We start from the raw sequence: 20,984 nt of genomic DNA, 5'->3' as shown, positions 1-20,984 counted from the left end.
GCCAAGGGTTGAAGAGGACTCAAAATAACATATGTGATTCACACCGTGACCCGAACTTTATCTGGATTCGGATTCCACAACACAATGCAATAACTGCATACTGATCCAGAATGGTCTGACTGATCAAGATGTTACAATCTGATATTTAATTCACAAGCAAACAAAACAGTGTCTTCCTGATCTTGGTTTTACATCGTGATGTCGTATCCATGAAGTAGTTTTGACGTAATCCTTGAAAGTCTACAAAGTGAAATCCTGATCCAGAATCCAGATCCGTATCCAGATCACCTCCAAAATTTAATGGCGTCTTCTGAGGCCTAACACCAATGTGTGGTGACAATTTGGTGAAAATCCATGAAGTTGTTTTGACGTAATCCGCAAAATGCGACAAAGGGAAGTGTACAAATTGGAATCCTGATCCAGAATGTGGATCTAGATCATCTCCAAAATTTAGCGGAGTCTTCCATGGCCTAATATCAATCTGTGGTGAAACTTTGGTGAGAATCCATGGCGTAGTTTTAATCGAATCCTTAAAAGCCTATATAAAGTGAAATCTTTATCCAGAATCTGGATCTGGATCACCTCCAAAATTTAATGGAGTCTTCTGAAGTCTAACACCAATATGTGGTGACAATTTGGTGAAAATCCACGAAGTAGTTTTGACGTAATCCACAAAATTCGACAAAGGGAAGTGTACAAATTGAAATCCTGATCCAGAATGTGGATCTAGATCATCTCCAAAATTTAGCGGCGTCTTCCATGGCCTAATATCAATCTGTGGTGAAACTTTGGTGAGAATCCGTGATGTAGTTTTAATCTAATCCTTAAAAGCCTATATAAAGTGAAATCTTTATCCAGAATCTGGATCTGGATCACCTCCAAAATTTAATGGAGTCTTCCACGGCTTAATATCAATCTGTGGCAAACATTTCGTCAAAATTCATGCAGCAGATTTGACGTAACCTTGCTAACAGAGACAGACAGACAAATAAATAAATTAACACAGATGATTTTATTAGGGGAGGTGAAGGTCTAGTGGTTAAAGCGTTGGGCTTGAGACCAGAGGATCCTCGGTTCAAATCCCAGCCTAACCAGAAATACACTAAGGGCCTTTGTGCAAGGACCTTAATCCCCTAGTTGTTTCTGGTGTGTACCTTGTATGGCAGCACCCTGACATCAGGGTGAATGTGAGGCATTATTTGTAAGGCCCTTTCAGCGTCAATATAAATTTACCATTTATTACATTAATTGCCGGACGCAATAAGCGTTGAGAAGATAAGGTCATTTGAGTAAGCTGAAAGAGTCACTGCTCTTTGTGGTCTTCTGTGTACAACTACACGTTACTCTTCATCTTACCTGTATGAATTTATTCGTTTGAAGAGCCACTGCAGTTTGAATCAGCAGTTGGTTGTATTCAGTGTCATTCTTGAATGCTGAAACGTAGATGTCACTAAATGGCATGTAGTCCTTTGACAAAACAAAATGAAGTAATTTACTCATTGTTTCATGAATATTTCTACAGACAGCATGGATTCACATTTCTAAACCGATCAAATTAAGTTAGTGTTATACAGTTACTTCATTAATGATCTCAAAAATAACTAACCAAGGAAAATAAAATAAAACCCTTCTGTTACCTGCTGACTTGCAAGTATCTTTGCAGATTCTGCCATTTTAACATAACTTTTAGCATATTCAGCATCTGAAAGAGAAAAAAAATTTAAACAAAACTAAGTGACTGAAGAAATTATGTTCCTCTAAACTGAGAAGATGGTTTAATGCATGTCCTCCCTCTGCACATCCATAAACCTCCTCTTTGGCCTCCCTCTTCTCCTGCCTGGTGGCTCCATCCTCAGCATCCTTCTCCCTATATACGCTGGGTCCCTCCTCTGCACATGTCCAAATCATCTCAATCTCGTCTCTCTGGCTTTGTCTCCAAACCGTCCCACCTGAGCTGTTCCTCTGATATATTTATTCCTAATCCTGTCCATTCTTGTCACTCCCAAAGAGAATCACAGCATCTTCAGCTCCACCTCCTGTCTTCTTGTTAGTGCCACCATCTCTAAACCATACAACATAGGTGGTCTCACTACCGTCTTGTAAACTTCACTCTTGCAGATATTCTTCAGTCACAAATCACTCCTACCACTTTTCTCCACCCACTCCACCCTGCCTGCACTCTCTTCATCTCTCTATCACACTCTCCATTACTTTGGATAACTGACGGCAAGAATTTAAACTCATCTACCTTCACCACATCTACATCTTGAAACCTTACTGTTTCACCGGGCTCCCTCTCAGTCACAGATGAACTTTCATTCCCCTTCTCTCCAGAGCATATCTCCACATCTCTAGGCTCATCTCAACCTGCTGTCAGCACAGATCACAACATCATCTGTAAACCTTATAGTCCATGGAGACACCCGTCTGATCTTTCTGCAGCTCTCTACTGCTTTGTTAAACCTCATCCTAATGCTGCCTTCACATGCTGACAGTAGAAAAACTGCCATACAAGTCACTATAGCAGAATTACTGTGGCCTATATGTGTTAGATGGTAAATGATGTCAGATGTGACATTTTTTCATTATTAAATAGATGGATAATAATTTATTTAATTGAAAGCTACAAAAGAGTTTTAGCATTTTGTACAGCTTTATATTAAAAACAAGAAGCTCTGGCTATGATGGCTGTTTAAAAAGTCAACTCTATGTGAGGTTATACCTGTAATATCACACAAATGACTCATATTTACCTAATTAGAACCAAATGACTCTCTGCACTTACAAAGTCTTTTCTCCTTGTTAAAGATAACACAACATCTGGTTTGTCCATGCCACTGTGGCAAGCGGCAACAAAAATGGAAAGTTTTAAACTTTTGACGGCAAGTGCTATCGCGGTGCTTGGACACCACACTCACAGCCAGTGGAGGCATAATTTACCATTAATCCTCTCATCAAAAACAACATAACATCCGGTTTAACTTCTGCTAATTAGAGCTAACATGAATGCAGCATAAGAATCCTGCACCAGTATTTCTCAATTGTAATATGCTCAGTGCACAGCCAACGGTTCTAACGTCTCACCCATAGCCAGCCGTTTCTCCATCCAGGACAGAAGATCCTTGATATATTTTGACCAGGCCTTGGCATAGAGTAGCGCAGACTCCACCCCACTGTCATTCTTCAGCAGAGACAAGTCAACTTCCTCCTCGCGTGACAGAGGCACATCTGAACCTAGAGAGTTCACAGAGGAAACACGCATTGTGAACTGAAACTAGCCAATATTTCCTAGTGATTTTCTTTAGCTCTCTAATGTCAACAGGCATGTTTGATGAGGGGAAATGGGGGATAGAAGAAGAAGAAGAAAAAAAGAGGATTATGTGAGCTGCAGAGGAGGATATGAATGTGATAGTGATCCTCTCAAGCACACAGGAAGTATATTATCTTTTGCTTTTTCTTTTGTTTTGATTCATCTTTCCCAGCTGGTTGACATCTGAATTAAAACAAAGCCCATGTGTTTCCCATTCCATACAGAACAGTTAAAGAATGTCAGGTATGTGCAGAAAGAAAGGGTGAAGAAAAAAAAAAAAGCAGCAGAAATAACAGAGACTGGAGGAGAGGTTTGGGTGGGTCCACCTCAGGCAAAAGCCAAAATCTAAATCACTCAGCTAAGTCACTGTGATGCTCTGAAACGCTTGGGGCCATGAACTGCTCACCGAATGCTTCATGAAGCAGCCATTACTAATACATTTATGGATGAATTTGTTTTTCACCAACAGTACTCAAAGGGTAAATGAGAGATCGCTTACCAACAAGATGACATTTCTCTGAAACATATTCCTCCGGATCCACGGAGAGATTCTCAAAAGACTGAGCAAAGACAGATTTATATTAAGTCAAAGACACAAAGTCAAAGTTTAAAATCATAAGCAGCATTTAACACACAGAACTTTCTGACAAAATGTGTGTGTGTGTCTACATCAAGGAGAAATCTGGTGGCTCACCCTGGTTCTCCTGGTCTGGGGGATCCCCAACCCTGAGCCACTGTCTGCATCTCCCATAAGGAAGTCAGAAACTCTGGACGGGCAATAATACGACAGAATAAATGACATAAGCACAGTTTGTTGCACCAATCCAAAGAGAATAAATGAGGTTTCTGACATACAGCTTTTAGTTTGGATCGGCTTTAAACAAGCCGATCGTATACGTGTTTGAAAACTGAAATTTGTAATGAGTAAATCTGTCCCAAGCTGCACTAGTTTTACTGTAAGTTTTAGTTTTACTTTAAGTAATATGACCTTAATAAACATTAATCGTGTTCAACAGGATGAAGAAATACTTAAAACATTTTTAAAAGCATCAACATCAATATGAGCCCGTGGTAATTTTAGAACCCTATTTTAGTTTTAGTCCACTGACGAAAATGTTTCTTAGTTTTAATATATTGATTTCCATTAAGTTGGGGTAGTTTTAGTTGGGGGGGTAGATATGAATCTACTTTCTAACAAGTTTGTCGTCTTTAATCCAATGTTAGTCAGACTTTAGTTGTTATCTATCTAAATTCCAGTCTGGGTTTAGATCGCGACACAGCACTGAGTCAGCACTTTTAAAAGTTCATAATGATATTACTCTGTCGGTGGATGCAGGGAATCCTGCTGTGCTGGTTCTGTTGGACCTCACAGCAGCCTTTGATACTGTGGATCACACAGTACTTGTTTCCCGGTTGGAACATTTTATTGGCATTCATGGTACTGCACTTGAGTGGTTTAGATCATATTTGGCTGAAAGGAGCTTTTCTGTCATGATTGGGGACCTTTCCTCATCAACTGCTCCTCTGTGCTGTGGAGTGCCGCAGGGATCTGTCCTTGGGCCGATTCTATTTTCTTTGTACATTCTGCCATTGGGGTCAATTATAAGCCAGCACAATTTGTCCTTTCATTGTTATGCAGATGATCTGCAAATCTATCTGCCTGTGAGGACTAATGGGAGTGATGCTTTGTCATCATTATTTAATTGTATTCGTGATGTAAAGCAGTGGCTGTCCCGAAACTTCCTTTACCTGAATGATGGTAAAACTGAGATCATGGTGTTTGAGCGCACTGGCATACCAAATGTGGTAACACCAAATTTTGGTGCTTTGGCTAACTATGTAAAACCAGCTGTCAAGAATTTGGGAGTGATATTTGACAGCTGTTTGAGGTTTGATCAACAGATAAATTCTGTTGTCAAAGCTAGTTTTTTCCAACTTCGCCTCTTGGCTAAAATAAAGCACTTTCTCAGTAGACGTGATCTTGAGACGGCCATTCATGCTTTCATCAGCTCCAGACTTGATTATTGTAATGCACTTTATGCGGGCATTAATCAGCCGTCTCTTGTGCGTCTCCAGTTGGTGCAGAATGCTGCTGCTCGTCTTTTGACAAACACTTCTAGACGTGAGCATATTGCGCCCATCCTATACTCATTCCACTGGCTTCCAGTTCGTTTTAGAATTGATTTTAAAATTTTAATGTTTGTTTTTAAAGCTATTTATGGCCTTGCACCTCCCTACTTGTCTGAAATTTTAACTTTGCGCACCTACAGTAGGACGTTAGGGGCGTCTGGCCAGCTTTACTTAGATGTTCCAAGGTCAAGATATAAACGCTGGGGTGATCATGCTTTCGCGGTAGCTGGCCCCAGACTGTGGAATGAGCTACCTCTTCAGTTACGTACTATTCCTGACCTAGCACTTTTTAAATCTAAGTTAAAGACTTATTTATTTAAACTGGCTTTTAACACTTAGTGGGGAGGTGACATGTTCTGTTATTTTTATGTTCTTTTTTTTTTTTTATGTGTTGTTTTAAAATTTTATTTTATATGTGTTTTATTTTGTAAATTTGTGTTTTTAATGTTAAGCACTTTGGACACCAGTCGGTGCTGTAAAGCGCTTTATAAATAAATGTTGATTGATTGATTGATTGATTATCTTGTGTTAATCCTGGATAAGTTGTCATTGAGCATTTTTTCCATTTTAGTCTTTGTTCATGAAATTCACACTGGTTTTGGCTGATAGTAAAATTAAAAGGTCTCAGATCAGAGTCAGAAAACATGGACAGAAAGATGACAGAGACTCCAATAGAAATAGCAACTGAAAGATTGACAGAAAGCGAGAGAGAGAGAGAGAGAGCCTGAGAGTAATAGACAGAGAATATGAAAATGATGTAATTTGATAATCAAGTCATTTCTTGAATGAAAAAGTAATAATAAATACATAATTTTAAAAATATTATTTTTATTATTATTATTATTTTGATGGAATACGAGTGTTTCAACATTTCAAAGTGTTTTTTTTTTTGTTCACCCCATTGCAAAAAAGAAGTAGTAGAGAAAAAGAAAAGGGGGACACCAAAACAGCAATCAAAATCCGGGGTGCCTAAAACCTTTGCACCCAGCTGTATATCAGAAGGAAAAAAAAAGCTCTGAATTCTGGTCATTTAAACACACACACACACACACACACACACACACACACACACACACACACACACACACACACACACACACACACACACACACACACACACACACAAAACCCTGATTGAAAATCCACTGAAAGAGTAAAGAGGCGGTGTACTCACACATTGCCGAATGTGAATGCCAAAGTGTCGATGGATTTGTGTATCTCGCCAAATAAAGCCTTTTTGTTCCCCAGGTTCACTTCCTTGAAGTTGATGCCTGTGGAGAATGATAAAATGTAGTTGAACTTCAGGCAAAAATATAAGTTGTGCAATGGAATTAGCTTATGCAGGCTATAGTCGACGTGTTAACCGCAACTAATACCCAGAAATGAAAAGAAAAGCAAACACATTAACTTAATTTGAGAGACAAAACGCCAAAATTCTGAAGAAATACACACAGGTCAAGTATTCCAAAAATAATAAAAAAAAAAGGCAACAATAACTTGTATACTGCAAAAGTTGTCACCTCCCTTACAGTGTGCATGTCCGCCTACCACATTAAAACGGTCTCCTGTTCGACCTTCAAGGACGAATCTTATTCAGAGACAATCCAAACAATCTGGTTCTTCACTCCAAAGTGCTGTTAGCCCACACAGAAACTTCCTTTTTGATCATGTACAGAAATGGCAACGCAACAAGTTGTTTACAGGTTTTCAGACAGAGTTGGAGAAGGCGATTGAAGAAACGTCACTGAGAATCTGTGTGTCGTCTTTGCACTCAGGAGAGACTCAGCTCAGCAAGAACACAGTTCCAGAAGGCAATCAGAAGAACCCGCGACACAACCTGTGAAATCTGATTTTGCTGAGTACTTCCTGTCTGTCTGCCACAGGAAACAGTCACACAGCTTCAGTTGTATGACACATAAAACTATCAACAACAACCACAGCACTTACCCTCTTTGTCACTTTGTCTTTCGCTAAAGACAGGCACACAAAACCTCAGCAATCCAAATCGGTGGCCAAGAAAATAAAATAAAATAAAAAATACTGGTTTCCCGCCTTTGTAGCTCTGTTTATTATCCTTTGAGGGAATAAATTCAGACCATGTCAGCAGTAAACGTTGACCTATGTAGAGACAATGAAAGGTCCGAGCATCATGGAAAGACGAAGCACCGCTTTTTTCCAGGGAAACTCTTGAGGACACCACTGGAGAGGACACACTGTTATGTGAGCCTGCCTCCTGGTCACGAATGCTAGCGTACACTTATGCACTGACTTCTTCCTCAGGACATCCTGTGGGTTTCATAACAATGACTCCAGGGCTCTGCCCCCCCACCCCTCTTCACGACTGAAATATGGAAACTACCTCATTCAGGCAAAGGAGCCTTTGTGTTCTCACGGCTGACCCCAAGTGGGACGATTAGCTTGTTTAAAAAAATGCCTCTAATGAGTTAAAGCATTTCCATTCTCGTGCATACCACTGTGTGTTGGCATAACGTAGAGCGCAACAATAAAAATATGCTAGTATATTGTTTGAGGTATATATTGATTTAGCAGAGGAATTTCGTAACTCGGAATTAAAAACTTGAGAGCTTTTGTTTTGCCAAGAAAGAACTCCTTCGAGTACATTTTGCAAACTTGTATTTATTTATTTAGTGACTGTCATCTTTGTATATTAGTTAGCTGGGAAATCCATTTGGTTATGGTAGAAGAAGAAGTAGTACTAAGACCTCCATAGGCCCTGAGGCTCATTGATGCTCGTGCTTATACCCGGATTCAATAGTGACTCCTGACTCATGACTCCCACTAGACGAAACGCCAGTCTGATGCCGGTTACTTCCCGAGCCAGCTGAGTCAAGTAGATGTGATGATGTCAAGTCAATGTAGATGAAGTGTCTTGTCCAAGCACACAGACAGGTGGTATGACTGAGAATCGAACCCAGGTCTAAAGGTATAGGCTCCACAGGTAGCTAGGACATTTCTGACATAAACTACTGGTGTGTGTGTGTGTGTGTCATCGTGACATAATTTCTGCCAATGATATGTTACTTCCAAAGGCCAATTAGTACACTTGCTGGTAGAATGTCACAGTGACAGGCTGCATAAATGACCAACCATGTGCAATTACACATCAACATGACCTTTGACAAACCAGAGGACATCCTCGACATGGAATCACTTTGCAGAATGCTGGTTTCTGACCATATTAAATAGACTGCATTTAAATAGCATTTTCCATCTGCATCAGAAGCTCAAAGCGCTTTACAATTATGCCTCACATTCACCCATTCACAGACACACTCATACACCGATGCCAGGGTGCTGCCATGCAAAGTGTTCACCACATACCAGGAGCAACTTGGGGATTAACCCTCTGGAGTCTTGGCTATGTTTGGGAATTTTTGACTACTTTTGGTTTTATCTTCATAATTTACCTTAAAAAACTGTTTACCTGGTCTTGTTTGGTGTCATTTTTTTCAGAACAACCTCACCTGTGTGACTTTACAGTTTTTCTTTCATTCTGACATACTGCATTAAAACAGTGACCCCAAAACATAAAATTCAAATCAGAAAAAAAGTTAGTTTTTTTTTTTACTGTGAAAACCAGAAATATTTTTAATGAACCATTTTCGTAACTTAGAATGTAAATATAAATTGTAAACTTCAAAAACAGATGTAAAAATGTAGCATAAACAAAGTCATATACAATTCACATTAAAATGGAGGAAATGCTTCAGGCGTTTTTGTGGATATTTACATGCAATAAGATGCCACACAAATTATATTTGTGCCACTCAGAAAAACAATTCCTGTTCAATACACATCAGAAGCTCCAAATTGTTTGATAAGTTTGTCTTATTGACTACCTTACTATCAGGAATATTTCACCGTGGGATGGTGGGAAATGTCATTTGATTGCTTTGTATGTCTGATACATGTGAAGAATTGACAAGAAAGCTGACTTTGAAAAATTTGTACAGCTATTCCACCTCAATATCCATGTGTATTTTTCCCTAATTCCTTGTTTTGTAGCATTTTTACTGTTATTGGTACAGAGTGTCCTGGCTGTATTCGTAGCCCAACAAAACAAACAAACAAACAAAAAAAAATAGAAAAAGGTGTCTTGGACTTTGGGAGGTTGGGGGGTATCTACTTGACCTCCTGTGTTCCCCACCCTTGGAGCCTGCTTAGTGCTGGGGCAGTGTGTGCCTCCACCCAGCTGTGCTCCAGGAGTCGGCGCTGGAACAGAAGGAAACGGTCCGATCCACTGAGCTGATCTGTGCGCACAAATCGGTGAATCCACCTGCTCTCGTTCGTCCAGACCAGAACAATAAAATCCACTTCATCAGCAGTTTGATCACGCTCTGGTTCAGAGTCTGATGACGCGCTCCGCAGTTCGATCATCTTCATGCAGTTCCAAAAAAAAAAAAAGAGAGAGATCTGATGCGCTGTTCCAAGACAACTGATTATTTTGACACACTAAATAAATAAAAAGCTACACCACACACTAACTACACATGCTAAAACACTCCACCACACACACTAAAACACACTTCAAGCACGGCAAATATCACAACTTTCAAAACTGTTTGCATCTGCTTTTTGCTCCACACAAAACCTCAATTTTCTTCTCTCTGCAAGCAAATTACGTGGATTAGCGATCATTGTTTATTTGGTAATATAGTTTACACCAGTGATAAAAAAAATTGTGTATTTTTTGTACTTCTTTACTGTCGCAGACACACACACGCGCGCGCGCGCACACACACACACACACACACACACACACACACACACACACACACACACACACACACACACACACACACACACACACACACACACACACACACACACACACACGGGGTCTGTGCAATGTCACCAAACCCATGTGGAGTTGGTGAATGTGATTGGTTAGCTTCTGTTTTTTCCACCAATGGTAACACCCCTTTCTCATGCTGTAGTTGAGGGAGTCCTGTTTCTTTCCAGCCCACTTGCTCATTCAGCTGAAAGGAGGAAATAAGTCATTTTGTTGCAGCTGTCTGCAAAATGCGCAGTGAATATGAGAATATTATCCTCCCCAAAAAACTTGCACAAATTATTAATCATAATTAAAGTTATACATGGCTTATTAACAAAATTTAAAAAGTGGTTTGGAGGTTGAAGTCTCTACGTTCAACGCGCATTTCTCAGAGTGGAGCCAACTGTGTGCGCCGTCCGCTTAAATAGGTAATGTGACTTTTGACGCATGTCATTCGACTCCAGAGGGTTAAAGACGTTGCCCAAGGTCCCTTAGTGATTTTCTGGTCTGGCTGGGTTTGGAACAGAGGATCCTCTGATCTGAATCCCAACGCTTAACCACTAGACCATCACCTCCCACTTGCCAAAATTTTGAAGCCCAAGAAGGGCATTTGAAGATTGTGAATACAAAAACAGACTGAGCAACAATATTCCTTTACAGAAAATTTGCTTTAGCAATGAACTTTATTAAGTTCTACTAAATATTTAGAGATGACAACAGTGTTGCTTTAGCAGATTTCATTAACTGTAAGAATAAGGTCAGTCACAGTTTATGAGAGCCCATGTTTTGTTCATTTGTAATGGCTGTGTTTGTCCAAACATCCAAACACTCCAAATAGCCTTATAAATACACACACACACACACACACACACACACACACACACACACACACACACACACACACACACACACACACACACACACACACACACACACACACACACACACACACACACACACACACACACACACACACACACAACAGAGAAAATGGTACACCAGTATGACTTACAATGTGTCACAAAATCAAGTCAAATGTCTTGAGTAGTTCTGTATTAGACACAAAGGCCTCATCCCAAAATACAGTCCCTTCACCCATCCCCTTCATTCTGCACATTACGCCTTTGACATTCACAAAGACAAAAATATGTTCCCGTAAAGAGTACATTCTGCCAAGTTGCCAAAATCTTCCCTAGACAATAGAGAGCAGGGAGTAGAGAAAGGAATTCAATACATTAAGGATGTTTCACTGCGGTGCCTTCGAGGCTTCCAGTCAGCGAGAAAACAAGAACAAAATGCGGCCATGCCACAAAGCTCATCTTATCCTGAGCCTGTAAGAGCCTGGGCAAAGATCACAAAATCATGATCTATGCAAGGCGTAATGGCCTTTTCTGTCTGTGTGTATTACGTAGGTGAGCAGAGCTGAATATATTTGACATTTTCAGCTCTGTAAATATGTCTAGAGTCAAACTACAATAGCTGGAGATTAGCTAGAGAGGATAACATCTACATGTAAATGACATTTCAAACGGGTGAGGCAATCAGACGCATTGTTTTATTTAATCCTGCAAATTCTGGCAGCTACCCAAGTCCATGTGTCATGACCAAACACCAAAGCTAAGGCTATGACCAACATGAATAACAAGGGCTCACATTTTTAAGACATTGTGACATACGGGGCTCGATACCCTGCAAGCTTTATAAAGTTGACTCATTCCTCTTTCAGTTTCTCTTTTTCAGTTCCACTTTGGGTCACTCGGGTCAGTATTCTGGTCCCTAAGCACCAAGAGGCCAGTGTGGCCACAGGAAGCAGTGACACAAAGCGGGCAGGCAAATCCCCCAAAAGTCCATTTGTCAACTCAAGTACAGTAGTTTTACGCCAACTGGTTTTTAAAAATACTTTATACGCTAAATTTCTCTGCAGGAATGCAGCCTTTTCAAAGGGAAAGATTAGATTACTTTTGTTGGACATGACAAGGAAACATTGTAAACGTTAACCCGTGAAACACAATCAGCTTCTCGTTTTTTTCTCCCTGTGTAGTACCAGGTGTAAAAAAAGGGAGGGGAAATCAGTCGTGATGGCACTGCTGTGGGTATAATCTGTGTGCTGTCCTTTAGTGATTATGAACAGAACTCTCAATTTCATTGCGATCTTCGGGAGGAAATATACTTGTTTTTAAACCACACGTTCGCGTACACAGCAGTCTGCCTTGTGAACATAACGGTACACGGACCTGCCTTTGGACTATGCAAGTCATCGGCGGATTCCACTAGAGGGCATGCCAAGGTACTTGGACCAAGTAGAACGTCCGGATTTCTATGCTGTAAGCAAACTTGAATTTGACTGATCTCTTGGCAGATGTTCTGACAAACATATTTGTTGCTGTTCAGTAAGAACAATGATGAATCATATACATGTGGGATACTCTGGACGTGGTCACACAGCTTCTCTTAACAACTTTCCACCAGTTTGTTGCTGCTGATGGTGTTGGTACTGCCCCTACTGTTTCTGTGTATAGTGCAGCATGCGGACGCGTTGTGTTCATTTCTGAGGACATGTACAACCGAGGGCCCAACTGGACGCAGAATACGTGAATCAGCCATCAAATAGTTAAAAGAAACTATATTTCCACCCTGAGTGAGATGAATAAGACGAGAGAAAACCTTGATGGTACTTTTGTGTGGTTTGAGTGAATTTGTTTGCCTTTTGTTTTTAATTGGGGTGTGTTTCAGACCAATCCATTTTACTGGATTGGACATTGTCACTGATTCTTTTTATTTTAAGATGAGTGTGAAGGGGGACATATTCCTTTAAAAAGTTGTCTTTCTATAGCCCGTCCCGTCACTAAGAACCTCTGTCACTATGGTGAAGCAGGGTACTGTCCTGCGCGCCTGAGTGTCTACGTACAAGATAACTCAAATACTGCTGGACAGATTTCCTTCAATATTCATGGAAACATTACATGGACAGATACCTTGGAGTGAGTAGATTTTACAGTGGTTTGGCCAAAGGTCAAGAAAAGCATGGTTTGAAAAACACTTTTTTTTTGTATATCTCAACAACCAAGAAGTCTACATGGAACAAACTTTCCAAAATATTACTCTGACATCTATCTAGAGGTGATTAGATTTTAGAGTCTTTTGGTAAAAGTCCACAGATCAAGGAAAACTTGGTGCAAAAAGCACCTATTTTGTATATCTCAAAAACCAATAAGGCTAGATGGATGATGTGAAGCATATATTGATGAGCAAAGTATTTGTGATTGATTGATATGAATGACCTCATAATATAATCAAACAGAAGTCATATGATGAAGTCCCACGCGGTATATGCAGTAGACAGTACAAATGATATAAATTTGGCCTTCAGTAGAGATTTTCATTCTATTGCACTATCGCGGTAATGCATGTTAATGGACTGAAGGTGGCAGCAATGCAACGATAAGGATGCCAGCTGCTGTTAAATGCCACAGAAGAAGAAGACGACGACTGTTGACGACGCTACCTCTCATACGTTTCACCGCACAACAAGCCAGAATATTCCAGGTGTTTGTCATAAAATGCTCCAAACTAGAGCACTGAGCTCATACAGCGCAAATGTCCTAACGGGTCAGACGCCTCTGTTGTAATGGATACGCTGAGTGAAACTCAGAGGATTTAATGTTGTATGCTAATGGTGTTAGCACTGTTAGCAGCTGACGGTAACATCACTTGTTAGCTCCACTTAATGTATGATTACTGGAAAAAATATGCGGCTTATAACTTTTAATGTCCACAACAAAGTAAACTGTTAGGAGAACCACCATGCAGTCCCCAAAAATATGATTTAATAAACACCCGAACAATAAAGTGCCAGATGTCATGAAACAGTAAGGCACTGTTACATATGTTTAATAATACAGGTTCTATGTGCATCTTGAACTTTTGACTTTACTTTTGTTTAAAGACATTAATTACTGTGTTATAATGTGGATGTGCCATCATAAATTACTGTATGTAACAAACACAGATATAAATTGAAAGTTGCTTGTGCAACTAGGGACTGTTATCAAAATAGTTGTACAAAATGATGGGGACTTGGGCACTTCTAAGGTTGAAACATAAGATCATTTCAGTGGTGTTTGTAAGACCCTCTCACATGGCACACAAGTTGATGGCATATGAAGACAGATTTTGTCCAGCTTGTAAAGAGGTGGATAAACAGCAGTTTAGCAGTGTGGCTTTCCTTACGGTCTATGTAACCCGCTGTGAAACAGTTCGATTATAATTTAGATATCATGACATACTGTTATTGCAAGAGGCTGCAATGTATATTGCAATATGGATTTTAGGCCATATCACCCATCCCTAACACATAGTCAGAAATACCATTACAGACATATGTATGTGTACTTGTATGTTTATGGTGGTGTGTAGCGCATACAGGGTGTGCATCAGCCCTACGACGCCTTTCTTTACGCAGATGTAATGTTGGGCAAGATTTGGAATTCTGATGTCTGTATGGGCCTTTGGTAATGGCCCCTTCACACATAGTGCAACTTTGGACAGTGTTTGAATGAAAACGTCGAAACAGCGTGCAACAGTTCGAAATTAGTGCACCACGAAACAATCAATCAATTTTTTCAATTTTATTTATATAGCGCCAAATCACAACAAACAGCTGCCCCAAGGCGCTCCACACTGCAAGGCAAGGCCATACAATAATTACGGAAAAAACCCCAACGGTCAAAACGACCCCCTGTGAGCAAGCACTTGGCGACAGTGGGAAGGGAAAAACTCCCTTTTAACAGGAAGAAACCTCCAGCAGACCAGGCTCAGGGAGGGGCAGTCTTCTGCTGGGACTGGTTGGGGCTGAAGGAGAGAACCAGGAAAAAGACATGCTGTGGTGGGGAGCAGAGATCAATCACTAATGATTAAATGCAGAGTGGTGCATACAGAGCAAAAAGAGAAAGAAACAGTGCATCATGGGAACCCCCCAGCAGTCTACGTCTATAGCAGCATAACTAAGGGATGGTTCAGGGTCACTTGATCCAGCCCTAACTATAAGCTTTAGCAAAAAGGAAAGTTTTAAGCCTAATCTTAAAAGTAGAGAGGGTGTCTGTCTCCCTGATCTGAATTGGGAGCTGGTTCCACAGGAGAGGAGCCTGAAAGCTGAAGGCTCTGCCTCCCATTCTACTCTTACAAACCCTAGGAACTACAAGTAAGCCTGCAGTCTGAGAGCAAAGTGCTCTATTGGGGTGATATGGTACTATGAGGTCCCTAAGATAAGATGGGACCTGATTATTCAAAACCTTATAAGTAAGAAGAAGAATTTTAAATTCTATTCTAGAATTAAGAGGAAGCCAATGAAGAGAGGCCAATATGGGTGAGATATGCTCTCTCCTTCTAGTCCCCATTAGTACTCTAGCTGCAGCATTTTGAATTAACTGAAGGCTTTTCAGGGAACTTTTAGGACAACCTGATAATAATGAATTACAATAGTCCAGCCTAGAGGAAATAAATGCATGAATTAGTTTTTCAGCATCACTCTGAGACAAGACCTTTCTAATTTTAGAGGTATTGCGTAAATGCAAAAAAGCAGTCCTACATATTTGTTTAATATGCGCTTTGAATGACATATCCTGATCAAAAATGATTCCAAGATTTCTCACAGTATTACTAGAGGTCAGGGTAATGCCATCCAGAGTAAGGATCTGGTTAGACACCATGTTTCTAAGATTTGTGGGGCCAAGTACAATAACTTCAGTTTTATCTGAGTTTAAAAGCAGGAAATTAGAGGTCATCCATGTCTTTATGTCTGTAAGACAATCCTGCAGTTTAGCTAATTGGTGTGTGTCCTCTGGCTTCATGGATAGATAAAGCTGGGTATCATCTGCGTAACAATGAAAATTTAAACAATGCTGTCTAATAATACTGCCTAAGGGAAGCATGTATAAAGTGAATAAAATTGGTCCTAGCACAGAACCTTGTGGAACTCCATAATTAACCTTAGTCTGTGAAGAAGATTCCCCATTTACATGAACAAATTGTAATCTATTAGATAAATATGATTCAAACCACCGCAGCGCAGTGCCTTTAATACCTATGGCATGCTCTAATCTCTGTAATAAAATTTTATGGTCAACAGTATCAAAAGCAGCACTGAGGTCTAACAGAACAAGCACAGAGATGAGTCCACTGTCTGAGGCCATAAGAAGATCATTTGTAACCTTCACTAATGCTGTTTCTGTACTATGATGAATTCTAAAACCTGACTGAAACTCTTCAAATAGACCATTCCTCTGCAGATGATCAGTTAGCTGTTTTACAACTACCCTTTCAAGAATTTTTGAGAGAAAAGGAAGGTTGGAGATTGGCCTATAATTAGCTAAGATAGCTGGGTCAAGTGATGGCTTTTTAAGTAATGGTTTAATTACTGCCACCTTAAAAGCCTGTGGTACATAACCAACTAATAAAGATAGATTGATCATATTTAAGATCGAAGCATTAAATAATGGTAGGGCTTCCTTGAGCAGCCTGGTAGGAATGGGGTCTAATAGACATGTTGATGGTTTGGATGAAGTAACTAATGAAAATAACTCAGACAGAACAATCGGAGAGAAAGAGTCTAACCAAATACCGGCATCACTGAAAGCAGCCAAAGATAACGATACGTCTTTGGGATGGTTATGAGTAATTTTTTCTCTAATAGTTAACATTTTATTAGCAAAGAAAGTCATGAAGTCATTACTAGTTAAAGTTAAAGGAATACTTGGCTCAATAGAGCTCTGACTCTTTGTCAGCCTGGCTACAGTGCTGAAAAGAAACCTGGGGTTGTTCTTATTTTCTTCAATTAGTGATGAGTAGTAAGATGTCCTAGCTTTACGGAGGGCTTTTTTATAGAGCAACAGACTCTTTTTCCAGGCTAAGTGAAGATCTTCTAAATTAGTGAGACACCATTTCCTCTCCAACTTACGGGTTATCTGCTTTAAGCTGCGAGTTTGTGAGTTATACCACAGAGTCAGGCACTTCTGATTTAAAGCTCTCTTTTCAGAGGAGCTACAGCATCCAAAGTTGTCTTCAATGAGGATGTAAAACTATTGACGAGATACTCTATCTCACTTACAGAGTTTAGGTAGCTACTCTGCACTGTGTTGGTATATGGCATTAGAGAACATAAAGAAGGAATCATATCCTTAAACCTAGTTACAGTGCTTTCTGAAAGACTTCTAGTGTAATGAAACTTATTCCCCACTGCTGGTTAGTCCATCAGAGTAAATGTAAATGTTATTAAGAAATGATCAGACAGAAGGGAGTTTTCAGGGAATACTGTTAAGTCTTCAATTTCCATACCATAAGTCAGAACAAGATCTAAGATATGATTAAAGTGGTGGGTGGACTCATTTACATTTTGAGCAAAGCCAATTGAGTCTAATAATAGATTAAATGCAGTGTTGAGGCTGTCATTCTCAGCATCTGTGTGGATGTTAAAATCGCCCACTATAATTATCTTATCTGAGCTAAGCACTAAGTCAGACAAAAGGTCTGAAAATTCACAGAGAAACTCACAGTAACGACCAGGTGGACGATAGATAATAACAAATAAAACTGTTTTTTGAGACTTCCAATTTGGATGGACAAGACTAAGAGTCAAGCTTTCAAATGAATTCAAGCTCTGTCTGGGTTTTTGATTAATTAATAAGCTGGAATGAAAGATTGCTGCTAATCCTCCTCCTCGGCCCGTGCTACGAGCATTCTGGTAGTTAGTGTGACTCGGGGGTGTTGACTCATTTAAACTAACATATTCATCCTGCTGTAACCAGGTTTCTGTAAGGCAGAATAAATCAATATGTTGATCAATTATTAATCATTTACTAACAGGGACTTAGAAGAGAGAGACCTAATGTTTAATAGACCACATTTAACTGTTTTAGTCTGTGGTGCAGTTGAAGGTGCTATATTATTTTTTCTTTTTGAATTTTTATGCTTAAATAGATTTCTGCTGGTTATTGGTGGTCTGGGAGCAGGCACCGTCTCTACGGGGATGGGGTAATGAGGGGATGGCAGGGGGAGAGAAGCTGCAGAGAGGTGTGTAAGACTACAACTCTGCTTCCTGATCCCAACCCTGGATAGTCACGGTTTGGAGGATTTAAGAAAATTGGCCAGATTTTTAGAAATGAGAGCTGCTCCATCCAAAGTGGGATGGATGCCGTCTCTCCTAACAAGACCAGGTTTTCCCCAGAAGCTTTGCCAATTATCTATGAAGCCACCTCATTTTTTGGACACCATTCAGACAGCCAGCAATTCAAGGAGAACATGCGGCTAAACATGTCACTCCCGGTCCGATTGGGGAGGGGCCCAGAGAAAACTACAGAGTCTGACATTGTTTTTGCAAAGTTACACACCGATTCAATGTTAATTTTAGTGACCTCCGATTGGCGTAACCGGGTGTCATTACTGCCGACGTGAATTACAATCTTACCAAATTTACGCTTAGCCTTAGCCAGCAGTTTCAAATTTCCTTCGATGTCGCCTGCTCTGGCCCCCGGAAGACAACTGACTATGGTTGCTGGTGTCGCTAACTTCACATTTCTCAAAACAGAGTCGCCAATAACCAGAGTTTGATCCTCGGTGGGTGTGTCGTCGAGTGGGGAAAAACGGTTAGAAATGTGAACGGGTTGGCGGTGTACACGGGGCTTCTGTTTAGGACTACGCTTCCTCCTCACAGTCACCCAGTCGGCCTGCTTTCCCAGCTGTTCGGGATCTGCCAGAGGGAAACTAACTGCGGCTAAGCTACCTTGGTCCGCACCGACTACAGAGGCCTGGCTAGCTGTAGAATTTTCCACGGTGCGGAGCCGAGTCTCCAATTCGCCCAGCCTGGCCTCCAAAGCTACGAATAAGCTACACTTATTACAAGTACCATTACTGCTAAAGGGGGACGAGGAATAACTAAACATTTCACACCCACAGCAGAAAAGTGCGGGAGAGACAGGAGAAGACACCATGCTAAACCGGCTAAGAGCTAGTAGCTGCGCTAAGCTAGCGGATTCCTAAAAACACACAAAGTGAATAATGTGTAAATAATTTAGAGGTGATTCAGCAACAATGTGCCAACGGGTAGGCGTGCACGAACCTGGTGCCTTTCAGGCAGGAACACACAGTGCCAGGTGCGGCACATCGCGCTGCTTATGTGGAGGAACTACAAAAAAACAAAACAAAACAAAAAAAACAGCCGGTACCTGTGGGACCACATTGCGCAGCTTATGTGGAATATATATATATAAAACAACCGGTACCTGTGGGACCACATTATGCCGCTTATATGGGTACCACAGAGCTACGGAGCTGTTCTTTGAAAGCTGCAGGAATCTGCCTCATATCAGGAAGGACATGGAAGTATTACAAAAATAAATAAATAAATATATAAATAAATAAAATCACACACCATATAAAAACACCGTATTTATCAAGCGAGCAATACAAGTATGATCCGTTCTGTTCCTCTGTAAATGCCCCTTGGTCATAGACATACAGTCCTGAAACGACATGAATAAGAAGCAGTTCGCACATCTCATTCATGTCCACATCTGCTGGTGCGTCTCCAGCCGGCTTCGCGCGTCTTGGGGATTGACGCACCGCAGGACACCTCGTCATGTGAAACAGAGCTCATGTGCGTGACGTGACAGTGAGATCACCTGCTGCGTGTTCTGATCTGACGGTCCGTTTCAACGTGGGAGCAGCCTGTCCATGTGCACGACGTGCGCGAGCTCGCTCACTGCAGCATGTTGCCACAGTGATATGTTTTTATTTATGTCCACTTGATAACAGCAAACAGACACACGTGTGTCACAGTGGGCAGTTGTTTGTCCATGTCCGTCCAAACACAGTACGTGGTGGCCAGCTGGACTGTCCAGATCCACAGATTTCCACAGCCGCTTCAGTGAAAGGACACACCTCCTGTCATCTCAGCGCACACACCAAAGCCACACCCGTGTGGGACTTAGACAAACTTCTGTTTGTCATGCCAAGAGTGCGACTGGCCAAACATTTTCTAAGTGCCATGCGAGCGGTGTTAGATGTTTGTGTGTGTCACCTGGGATTTTGCCGGCACCTCCTGGAAGAGGGTGCGATGGGTTCGCACAGCACACACTTTTTCTTTGTGTGCGCAAAATAGTTGTAGCAAGAGGTGTATGAGGCGTTGGAGGCAGAGACGACATTACACGGTTTGCACACGATTCCTGTGTCTTGTGCACTAAGTGTGCACTTTGCCCAAACTTCACACTATGTGTGAAGGGGCCCTAAGCTTTGCTGGTCACATGACTTGCTGAAAGGACACGATCTGAAACAATGTCTGTCATGAGTCTCCCACTGCTTTTCATGCACACTGGGGGACATGAGTCAGATCTGATTCTGCTTCTGAACATTTAATCAGTGTTACAATGCTTCTGTTTGAGAATGCATTGTAACACTGTCAAAGCCCCACTTAACAGGCCACAAACAACTGGCATGCATTCTTAAGACGTACGTCACGACTAAGATACTGAGATAGGGCTGGTGACTTGTCAGACACCAAAGCGCCTCCAAAACGCTGAAAAGAATGAAGATACGTGGACAACCTCACTGCCAAAGGGCCTCCTCGGTTACTGAAATATGGAATGCAAATTACAGCCATGTAGTCTCTGCTGCAGATTCCTGCGTGCAAGTCAACTGAAGAAATACTCTTGTAGTGGGTCATATTTCCAGCGGATGAACTTTTGAGTTAAGATTGTT

General features: G+C 40.9%; 1 protein-coding gene across 1 annotated transcript in view; it reads right to left on the bottom strand.

Annotated features, from left to right (window-relative positions):
- LOC117521113 (rho GTPase-activating protein 29-like) overlaps positions 1-20,984 on the bottom strand; it is a 75,787-nt gene that overhangs the window by 25,239 nt on the left and 29,564 nt on the right. The window contains 6 exon segments of the mRNA XM_034182427.1: positions 1,357-1,467; positions 1,638-1,702; positions 3,085-3,234; positions 3,810-3,870; positions 4,005-4,077; positions 6,615-6,711. Coding sequence (XP_034038318.1) covers positions 1,357-1,467; positions 1,638-1,702; positions 3,085-3,234; positions 3,810-3,870; positions 4,005-4,077; positions 6,615-6,711 — 557 coding nt within the window.

Source organism: Thalassophryne amazonica, chromosome 12, assembly GCF_902500255.1.
Source record: "Thalassophryne amazonica chromosome 12, fThaAma1.1, whole genome shotgun sequence".
Taxonomy (NCBI): domain Eukaryota; kingdom Metazoa; phylum Chordata; class Actinopteri; order Batrachoidiformes; family Batrachoididae; genus Thalassophryne; species Thalassophryne amazonica.
The sequence above is the reverse complement of the archived record's forward strand: the minus strand, read 5'-3'. Positions and strand labels throughout refer to the sequence as shown.